Source organism: Podarcis vaucheri (assembly GCF_965113315.1).
Source record: "Podarcis vaucheri genome assembly, chromosome: 7".
Lineage (NCBI taxonomy): Eukaryota > Metazoa > Chordata > Lepidosauria > Squamata > Lacertidae > Podarcis > Podarcis vaucheri.
In genome coordinates, this window is record NC_138765.1 from 69,573,340 (window position 1) to 69,584,298 (window position 10,959).

At 48.6% G+C, this 10,959-nt stretch overlaps 1 protein-coding gene across 1 annotated transcript; it reads left to right on the forward strand.

Moving 5' to 3' along the window:
- The first annotated feature begins 974 nt into the window (after window positions 1-974).
- Window positions 975-10,783, forward strand: AGMAT (agmatinase (putative)). The gene is made up of 7 exons (XM_082230269.1): window positions 975-1,481; window positions 4,300-4,502; window positions 5,183-5,231; window positions 5,525-5,720; window positions 6,813-6,992; window positions 7,853-7,937; window positions 8,280-10,783. The coding sequence occupies exons 1-7, from the start codon at window positions 1,006-1,008 to the stop codon at window positions 8,351-8,353; spliced, it is 1,263 nt and encodes a 420-aa protein (XP_082086395.1). The 5' UTR covers window positions 975-1,005; the 3' UTR covers window positions 8,354-10,783.
- The last annotated feature ends 176 nt before the right edge of the window (window positions 10,784-10,959 follow it).

Here is a 10,959-nt window from a genome sequence, read left to right on the forward strand (position 1 = left end):
TTCTGAACAGCCATAGTGAAGGAGTGAGGGTCTCAAAAAGTTTGGATGGATTCTTTCAGATACTAATTACACACCTGTGTACATTCCACAACAAAGCTGCACATCATATATTTTAATCCTTTGTAGCAAAACTCAGCCTTCCGAGAATCTCAGCTTTTGTTTTAAAACAAGTCAAGTCCTAAAGGCCATTTCTCACTTAGACATGCAGACATTCCTTTGTCTACATGATTAAAAGGTGCAAGAGAGCACCCCTTCTCTCTCTCTTTCCCTACTGAACGATTTGTTAAGGTTTTAAGGGTCAAAACCCAGAACTGCCTGGCAGCAGAATGCTTAAAAGGGCAGGAGCAGGAGATTTTGGGTTCTGTGCCAATGTCTTCCACCTCCCATCATTCCCATCACCTGCTATCTGACCCTTTTGCATGTTGTCCGCTGCCAGTTCGAAGCCAGTTCGAAGCGTGAATCCCTCTTAACAAGGGACGGTTCAGCGTAGGTTCAGGGTTGGAAAGCTGCAGGCAGGATGGGGGCCAGTGGGTGTGATTGCCCTATGTGGACCACTTCGTTTGCCTCCCTTAAAAATAGGTATAAAGGGCTTTCTGATCTATGACCTAACAGCTTCTCTCCTAAAGATCAAGGGATTGTTTTTTTGGAGCAGGAGAGAATTGGCTAGAAAGAAATAAAAGATCAATAGAAGCTGGCATAACCTCACCCTCCTCTTAAAAAAGGTGGTTGTGTTGCTGAACTTAAACAACTCTTAAGCAACTAAGGCTTTCTGGTGGAAATAAGTCACCAACTCTAAAACACACATACTGGGCATGGTAAAAATCACTGTCTCTCCTCTCCACCCTGGAAAAAAAATATCTTGAAATCCCAGCTGGAAATGAGACAGTGCCACCTAGTGAGAAAAAAGTCTCACTGACTGCAGAGGCTTCTCAGGCTTCTGTTTCTCATTTGTGCCCTTTGAACCCGTCAAGGGAGGAGGCAGAGAGGCAGGCCCACTGGCTGTGCATGTTACGGGGGGAGTGTCTCTCCTGGAAATCTTTAAAGCTACCAGCTGTATCCTGTCTTGGGGGCTTCAGCATGGAGATCTTCTGCTCCTTGGGGCGCAAAGCCCTGTTGCAGGGGAAGGCATGTCAAACCAGACTTGCCGTTGGCAAGCAGGTGTCCTGCAGAACATTCCTGACAAGCACATGTCGCTCTCAGCAGCTCAGCAGCAACAGCAGGGCTAACCCAGGCTGGCCTGGCTCCCTGCCCAGAACTCCCTGCGGTTCCTTCTTTGAAAGTTTCTACACCGGGAGTTTTCTCCCTCGTCGCCTTCTCTCCGATGCCCGCTTCAATGTGCCACCCAGTGCGGAGTTCGTGGCCAGACCCGTGGGGGTCTGCTCCATGTTCAAGCTGCCCATCCAGAATTCAGCAGAGGGTCTGGATGTGGCGTTTGTGGGGGTCCCTCTTGACACGGGGACCTCCAACCGTCCTGGGGCCAGGTGAGTGGGTTTGCTTTGGGAAGGGGTTGAATGCTGCGTTACAAACTAGGCTTGGGTGGAGGGAGGCCACACAACAGTGCTGTCAGGGTAGGACTTTGGGGGGCAGTCACCCAGGGTTCCCCTAATGTGCAGAATGAGCAGGAGGGTCCCCCAAAGTAGCAGAACTATCACACATTTTGACGCATTTGCACGACCATCAAAAGAGGCAAGATTTCATTTAAAACCAGAAATTACCTAACTGCGTCAACAATCAAAGTTCAAAGTCCAGGCCTGGCTGAGAGTCTTAGCAGTGAAATGAACCCACCCTGGGGCTGTATCTCCAAAATTCTCCTTGGAGTTTGAGCAATCTGGTCTCCGTGCTTTGGAAACAAAAGTGATGTGATGCATTGGGAAATCTACTGTTATGTGTGGGTTTTTCTGAAAACAGGAAGACATTTGCACAGAGACTACACATACAGCAGTGTGTGTTAGGTGCCCAATGATGGGCCTCAAAAGTGAAATCGGGACTCAACTGTTAAAAGAGTTTGCCCCAGAGGTATTTTGAGCAGACCAAACCCCACCCTTCAATATCAAATTCTGATCCTCAAGCCTATTTGAAACTTATGCTTGAAATGGAATCAAACTGGCTTTCTTCTAATTTTCTTAGTGTTTTCCTAATGTAAAATCAGAATTACAACAAAACAACAACAAAACAAAGTTATAAAACATAACATAGGAGCAGTACAGAGGTTGTATTTTCCAAATAAATACGGAGCAGATAATGTAGAAAAATAAAAGCAGCAAAACACATTGTGAAAGCCGAATTATCCAGTTTGGTGGGGGAAGAGAATTTTGTTTATATAGATTGGACACATAAAATCTCACCAAACAGTGCAGAAATGTTCTGGTTATTCCTTACCTTTAGAAATGTGTAATTTGTGAGCTATTATCTCTGCAGTTGCCAGAGTCAGTCCACATGCTTTTGTCCTACAATTAATCCTGTAGTGTCTTCCATTTCTGAGCCAAGTTAAGTTCCCACTGCAAGCAGGAAGAAGTTCCTTAGTTCGGAAAATCCTGTTTGACATCCTGCAAGTTCAAAGCCAGCAAGTTGCATGAATTGGCTCTCAACGGCAAGGACCATCTCCTGAAGTGGAGCCCCATGACAAGACAGGAGAAACCCAGCAAGCAGGATGCGCCCTTGGCGGACCTTCTGCCAGCCTCAGACCACGGGGAAGTCAAATGTTCAACATTTCTCTGCAGCTGTGACAAATGAGGAACATTTTACACAGAGAAACAATGGTTCTTTGACCTACATAGCTCAGGTGGTTAGCGTGTGGTGCTGAAAATGCCAAGGTTGCAGGTTCGAACCCCTCATATTCTTGTATTGCAAGGGGTTGGACTTGGATGATCCTTAGTGTCCCTTCCAACTCTACAATTCTATTATTCTATATAATAGTGTGTTCCAGCATAGCTAAATTTCCCTTCAGCAAAAGGGATTGTCTATGATTCTATATAACATATCCAAGTCTCCTGGGTATGATCTGAAATGTTTCCAGGCCACCTTGGGGTCCCTCTGACAATCAGAGGCCATTTCAGCCCAGGGGAGAGATCCATCCCCTCAGCCTTTCCAACTGGACATGTTCTGTTAGATCAGTTTCCCAGCTGGTGTCTTGAATCCCTTTCAGCTGCCTTGGGGTACCTCCACCTGCCCAGGCCTGCTCAGAGATCTCATCCTGCAGCACCAATTTTCTTCGTTTCCCTCGGTGTGTGCCAAGAAAACTTAAGTGAGCTGGGAAAGTTCTCTTCCTCCCATTGCTGGCCTTGTTGTCCATGTCCATCTTTGGGATGTTCAAATGCTTGTATCATTTGATCAGGAAATAAGGCAGAACAGCCAGAATCATTTCTTCACAAAACTCATCCAGGCTCCAAGCTGAGTGTGGAGTGGGGCCATTGGCAGTGCTAGGCCTCATCTGAAAGCCTAAAAGGGGCCCCTCAGTGTGGCTTTTTCACGGGGGCACCACCGCCTTGTCTTGTGAAGGAAATGACCCAGAAGCCCAGTTCCAGGGCATCAAGGCTGCGAGCTTATCAGGGGCTTTAGGCAAGGGTGAGAGACCTGTTTCCCAGGCCTATCTGGTCTTCAGGACCCTCCCTGGCCACACACCTCACAAGCCTTGCTTTGCACCCTCCTTGAGTGTTTGGGTCCAGCTGAGATGTGTCCTTTCCCTCTGAGAAAACCCTCTGCTTTACCTGGATGGAGGACAGAGCGCGGTGGGTGGGTGGGTGGGTGTGGGTATTGTTACCAGAGAACTGGCCATTGTGTATACCATCCCCCCCCCTCTAATTCTAAGCCACATGCTCAAATTTCTGTTGTAGACCGCCTCTTTCTGTGACATGTGTATGACATTTTTTCAGTGGTCTTTGGTAAGGCACCAGGCAATTCCTAAAGTCTTTGCAAGTTCTTGTACACCCTTGTTTCTAGGTCCTCACCTCCTATGAAGCAGGGTAGGGGGACAGAATAATAAAGATCTGCCTTGCTTTCATGGGATCCTGCCTCAACTCACTCATCTCTGATCGATTAAAAACTTGGGGGACTCTGGGTCCCTTAAAAGGGGAGTTAGGCTGTTAAAGGCAACCCCCCTATTTTCTGGCACAGTGTGTGTGAAAAAACTAGGCTAGGTAAAAAGCACATTCATTGCCCCGCCTACATTTGTCTCTGGCCCCTCCCACCAGCAGTATGCGGCCCTCAGAAGGAATGCTAGGAAGTAATGCAGCTCTCAGGGAGAGCCCTACAGGGAGGCTGAGCACTACAAAACACAGATGTTGCTTTTTTCCACCTCAGGTTTGGTCCTCGCCACATCCGGGCTGAGTCGTCATTGGTGAGATTCTTCAATCCAAGCACCGGGGCAGATCCGTACCATTCTCTTGTAGCAGCCGACATTGGCGATGTGAATGTCAACCTGTATAACCTGAAGGATAGCTGCCGGCAAATCCGAGAGGCCTTTCAAAAGATAGTGGCACAGGGCTGTGTGCCCCTCACGCTGGGTAAGGATGTTGCCAAGCAGCTGATCGCAAAGTGGCAGCTAAATTGGGGGTGCTGTGGTGCCCCTGGGCAATCTCCTGGTCAGTAGTATTTCAGAAATCTAATCACCATGTGTTGATGTGGCAAGGAGTCCCAAAGATCCCAAAGCCAAAAAAGAGATCAGAAACCCCCAAAAGTAGCACCTGCCACCTGAACCAGCTGTCTCATTCTGCCTAAAGAACTAGATCGTATCCTGGCAACACCAAGGACAGAGCTTCCCAAACACATGCAATCTTAATATATGTACCGGCTAGGTACCCCTGACCATTAGGTCCAGTCGTGGCCGACTTTGGGGTTGCGGCGCTCATCTCGCTTTATTGGCCGAGGGAGCTGGCATACAGTTTCTGGGTCACGTGGCCAGCATGACTAAGCCGCTTCTGGCAAACCAGAGCAGCACAAGGAAACACCGTTTACCTTCCCGCCGGAGCGGTACCTATTTATCTACTTGCACTTTGACGTGCTTTCTAACTGCTAGGTTGGCAGGAGCAGGGACTGAGCAATGGGAGCTCACCCCGTTGCGGGGATTCGAACCGCTGACCTTCTGATCAGCAAGTCCTAGTAGTTAAAGTAACATTAGAGAATGTATAGAAAGAAGAGGGAGGGGACTCAATCTCACTATCAACCATATTATCTGTCCTTGCAGGTGGAGACCACACGATCACATATCCCATCTTGCAAGCCGTGGCAGAAAAGTGAGTGTAAAGTGAGAAACGGCACCAACAGTGTCAGGCAGCTTCTGCTTCTGTGGGCAGAGGGTAGGGAGGGGCATAGGGTGTGCGTGTACAAACTAGCCTCCTATACAAAAGGTGTGATTTGCATCCGCTGCTCCGCCCGCCTTTGTCTCTGGCCCCGCCCATCACCAGCATGCAGCCCCCCGGCAGATGGGCATGTGGTCCTAAGGGTAGGAAAAAAAGCTTTCCCGCCTTCCCAGTAGTGGTCAAGTCATGCCATCTTGTTCCCTTAGCATCTCTCCTTCCTTCTGCAGGCACGGCCCTGTGGGGCTGGTACATGTAGACGCCCACACAGACACCGGAGACAAAGCGTTGGGGGAGAAGATCTACCACGGGACGCCGTTCCGGCGCTGTGTGGACGAGGGACTCCTGGACTGCAAACGGGTCGTTCAGATTGGAATCAGGGGCTCCTCCTACACTCAGGACCCTTACAAGTATTGCCGAGACCAGGTAAGATGGCAGGAGCCAGCCAGCAGTAGATCACAGTGAACAAGTTGGGAATTAGCTCTTTATTAGCAAAACATAATCTGCACAGGCCTCATCTCACACAGCAGCTCATCTCCAGTAGGTCTTGCCCCCATGAAGCAGTTGCCAAGACTAAAGGTCCCTGCCTCCCCCCCAGCAGTTTATGTCTCCTCCTCTCCAGGGTTTTCCTCAAGCAATTAGAGACTGTGCCTGCATGCTCTCCTCTGCCCTTTTCACTGTACTACTCATGCCTAGCGTTACTCATTCGTTATTACGCACCTAAAAATAAACCACGAATATATAGTGCTTGTTTATAACCCACCTTTCCTTCAAAGAGCTTCAAGTGCTCACAGGCTTTCAGCTCCCCATTGGGCCTCACAACAACCTTGCAAGGTAAGTATAGCTGAGAAAGAGTGACCGGCTCAAGGTCACCCAGTGGGCTTCATGGCTGAGTAGTGGTTTGAACCCTTGTCTCCCAAGTCTTAATCCAACACACTAACCCTTAACACACACTGGTTCTCTGTGTGAAATACAGTAAAAAAGGAAACCAGGCCTGCATACTCTGTGCATGCTGAAATATTTAAATTGCAGGCTACCCATATTCTGTACCCAGGAAGCCAGATTCTGCAACTTGGATAAATTGTGGGAGAACATGCACATTTTCTGTCCTGCCTCCCGGATATCACTAGTCGCTAGACAATACAACCCCACCTTCAGGCATGGAGAGTCTCACTTGGATTCTCCCTTTCCGCTTACTAAAGTTCACCAGGCATTGCTCACACACTTTTAAGCCTATCTTGATAAGGACTAGAAACTTGATCATTCTAGGATTTTAAGGAAGCTGGTTTCTTCTGTCTCAGTTCTCTGCATCTACACAGCCTTGTTTGCAGTCTTGAAAGGACAAGAAAATAAGGAGAGGCACCTTCCTCTGTTCCTTTTCATGGGAGAACACTTGTCAGGTGTCAGCTGTGGGGCCAGAGAGCAAATTTACACCTGCACAGCTGCAAGGTTAGATACCTTATCGGTATGATGACCCTGGGGTTCTCCATTCCAAAGCTTTCGCCGGTGTTTTAACAGGGTTTCCGGGTGGTGCTAGCAGAAGACTGTTGGATGAAGTCGCTAGTCCCTTTGATGGCAGAGGTGAGGAAGCAGATGGGAGACAAGCCCGTTTATATCAGCTTTGACATCGATGGAATAGACCCTGCCTACGCCCCTGGCACTGGGACACCCGAGATTGCCGGCCTGACTCCTTCGCAGGTAAAATAAGTGTGCAGAAACGCAAGCAGTACAGGTCTAAACAAGACATTTGCTGCGTTGCTTTGGCTTCTAGGGGGTCGAGCTTTGTCTGAAACAAAAGTGGGGAACTTGTGGCCCTCCAGATGTTGCTGGGCTGAAAATTCCCATCATCCCTGATCCTTGGCTGAGTCCAGCGACATAGTAGGGCCTTAGTAACTGCAGACTTTGCTTTACCTTCTTCTGACTCGGAGGTTACCAGTTGCATCAGTCTGTTCAGTTAGAATCATAGAATCATAGAATCATAGAGTTGGAAGAGACCACAAGGGCCATCGAGTCCAACCCCCTGCCAAGCAGGAAACACCATCAGAGCACTCCTGACATATGGTTGTCAAGCCTCTGCTTAAAGACCTCCAAAGTTGCAGGCGTTTGTGCCTATTTTTCAATCTGGTTGGATCCCAGATACGCAAAGACCTCCTTCTGTAGAAGGGGCGAGGAATCTTTTCCAGCAAAAGGGCCTCCCGGATAATATTTTAGAGGCCATGTGCTGGTGGCAGACGACACCAGAGTCAGAAGGGGATGGAGCAAACAACAAATATAAATCTTACCTTTGTAGGCAAGGAAGAGGCATTATCAAGGGTTAGCGGCATAGGCTAAACATTCCTGGAGTGTGCAAAACAGGGGTAGAGGGGTGTGGCCTGACTATAGGGGGTGTGGCATAGACTGAAGAGACTCCCGAGGGCTGGAGAGAAGAGTCTGAAGGGCCGCATTCAGCTCCTGGGCCAGACTATAAAATGCGTTTTCCCTCCACTCATTTAAGTCACTTAATTCTAGAGCCTCTCCCTGCCCTTGACCCACTTGACCTTCTCTTGATTTTCAAACAGGCTCTGGAGATTATTCGCGGCTGCCAAGGCCTGAATATCGTTGGGGGCGACCTTGTTGAAGTGGCGCCGATGTATGATGCTTCCGGTAAGTGGTGTATCTTGGCATCTGCCGCTTTAGTGACAACCTGAATGGGGATACTTGATCCCCCCCAAAAATGTAAGGATCCTGCTTGGGTCCTCTTGACAAGAGCAATGTCTAAGCTCTGTGAAGACCCTCTCGCAGCACATCCAAAAAAGTAAGACACTACAAGCCCCATTTTATGGACTGGAGAACTGAGGTTTAAGTGGGGGAAACACAGCAGCAGCTCCCTTCTCTGGCTACCCTGAAGCATAGTCAGTCAGCCGATTGCTCTCTCCATAGCAGCCCAAGGGTTGGGAGAGGCAGCAAGTTCCTTAATTTGGCTTTCTGCTCCTTTTGCTTACACAGGTAACACAGCACTCCTGGGAGCAAATCTGCTCTTTGAAATGCTGTGCGCCCTCCCACAAGTCAAGAGGACATAAACCGTTCCAGGGAAGCTTCCGATTCACACTACAGGTGCTCATAATGCACAAGGACCTCCCTGCAGACCTGCAAAGAATCAGAACGTTGCATTTTTAACTTTGCTGGATCTGTGCAACTCTCTGCCTGCTACCAGCACCCTTTCCTGACACCTACAGCAATAACCAGGACAGCTGAAAATGTGCAGGGCTGACACAATGGGAGATGGCTAACCAGCAAACGCAAGTTGCTAGTCCTCATTGCTGCTGGAAGAAAAACCAAAAAATGAAGCACAGGACACAGCCACCCAATACCTAAGAGCACCTGGCAATGTCAGCCAAGTCCCAGCCTTTCACCAAGAGCGTAGTAGTTTGCATAAAAGGCACATGCAAATAAATGAATGTATAAAGAGTGCCGGATGAGAACATATCCCTGGGAGCCTCAGAGCCAAGATGGGATAGCCAATGGGGTGTCCTCTGTATGTTTCTAAACTGCAGCTCCCAACATCCCTGATGGGAGTCCAACCACATCGCAAGGTCACCATGCTTCTCCTGCTCTGCTAAATCAAAACAGAGGTCCATGTAATCCATAGTCCTCTCTCCTTTGGCAGCCATCCAGACACCTTCAGTGAGTCCACGAGCAGGGCGTGAAGGCAACCGCCTCCTCTGTTCTTTGTCCCAAAGTTAACTGGTATTCGCAGGTATACTGCCTTTGAACGTGGAGGCTCTATTTACACCTCTCCATCGTATTCTCCTGTTAAAGCCATCTGAGCGGCCACATCTTGTGTCTGAGTTCCACAAATTCAGTTCTACATTGTGTGAAGGGCAGGGGAGGGGGGCAGGGGAGGGTAGAGAGAAAGGGAAGAGAGAAAACCCCAGGAAGGTCTCCCACAAAAGGCACCAAACTCAATCCAATGCCATGGAAATTTAACAGTGTGAGAGTTGGCTCCAAATTGCACTGTGCCGCCACCACTAATTTATCATCAAGAGTCACTTGGAAGCACCAAACCGTATTCTGAACACACATTAAAATAGTTTTATTTCAGTTGCAGATTCTGTAAGAGTCTTAAAGCAAAACCAAAATAAAATTAGGGCCTGTTCACAAATACAAAAAAAGAAGAAGACAATTTGCCCAATAAATTATTTATTCCCCACCCACCCAACCCAAGAGTATCAAAAGTGCAAAATGTTCAGCTTTCTTTTCAAACCAATCCCTCCACCTGGGCTGGATTATTCGTATCAGTTTCTGACAAACATTTCTACAGAACACAGAAGACAAAATGGCCGTCACAGGGAGGCTGGGGTGGGGGGAACCAAACACATTGAACGTCAAAGGAAAAGTCGACAACGCACAGGAGGATCGGACAATATGCTATCACTTCCCTGCTAAAGGCATTAAGCTTCAGGTTCTAGGAAGTTTGAATAAGAAAGGCTTTGTATGGTTGTGTCTGTGCATCATGGGGAGTCCTCAACCACAGTTTACGGTGCACGAGCAAATCACACCCTTCCCACTTATGCCTTGGAGGAAACAAACTGCGACCCTTGATTTAGCGTTGGATCGTGGCTTGCTTGGCTCCATCAAACCACAAGAAGCAGGGCAAGAACAGATCTCGGCTGCGAATTGTGGTCTGCCTTCCCCTGCTGCGAGTTGGGAGGGGCAAAATGGGCGCAATTTTGCTTGTGTGCCGTCAAGACACGGTTTGCGGCTCACCGTCACGTTTGAGAAACAACAAGCAGGCAGTGGAAGCATTCTTCTCCCAAAAGCTCCGAGAGAAGGTTGTCAATTCTATAGCAATTTCTGTTAACGGGATTAATGGATTAAATTTAGTTAGCAGAAGGTACCTGGGTCTTTTGGCAAAGGAGAGGCCTGGGCTTAGCGTTACAGGTGGTGAAGTTCTCTGCGTGGTCCTCAGAGCCGATGACAATCGCACGCAGACGCTAAATTCAGCATCAACAAAAGAGAGGGGAGCCTTGCATGAATTTGGCACCCATGCAATTGCACTGAGTTGAGGATTGCTCCCTTCATACAAGAGCCAAGCTGCGTGGGAGGGAAGGAGTGATATACCCAGTCATGTTTTAAAACTGGGCTACGAGAGCTACCGTTGACCACTGATTCACCAGCGGTAGTTGCTGGGACACTTGTTGTCCAAGGCCGACTGCAGAACGATAGATGGCAAGAAAAAGCTAGGGCGTCCTCCCCACCCCAGCTTCTAAACCCCACAGCATCCTGAACTCCTACTGAGGATGCAGAGCTCATTTTGAGGGCTCCACCCTCTACTTTTCCCCTGGACCTTCTTCTACCTAGAAAGCTCCACCGACTGCATGCGAAGGTGTTCCTGTGAAACCCGAGAACGGGCAAAGCTTTCCCTGTCATTGGAACCTGGCAGTATATTAATTCTTATCCCAGTGCTATTTGTTACAAAGAACACATCATTAAAACAGTGCTGATTTCTTTGCCAGCACACCCTATGTATTTCTTAAATTGCTCGCTGAGGCACACAAGTTCATTTGCCCTCAAAGGGACAAGGCAGCTTCCGATTATCTGCTCGGCGGCAGCTGCTTAATCCTCTTCTCTCTCATTCGTTTCCGGACATTCCCGGAGGGGATCCTTATGGAGGAGCTGACGACAG

What these genes read in the sequence shown, in the direction of transcription:
- AGMAT (XM_082230269.1), top strand. Translation starts at nt 1,006, where the DNA reads ATGTTACGGGGGGAGTGTCTCTCCTGGAAATCTTTAAAGCTACCAGCT. An exon ending in ACAAGTATTGCCGAGACCAG is followed by an intron (nt 5,721 to 6,812) that starts GTAAGATGGCAG and finishes GTGTTTTAACAG; the next exon opens with GGTTTCCGGGTGGTGCTAGC. An exon ending in CCGGCCTGACTCCTTCGCAG is followed by an intron (nt 6,993 to 7,852) that starts GTAAAATAAGTG and finishes ATTTTCAAACAG; the next exon opens with GCTCTGGAGATTATTCGCGG.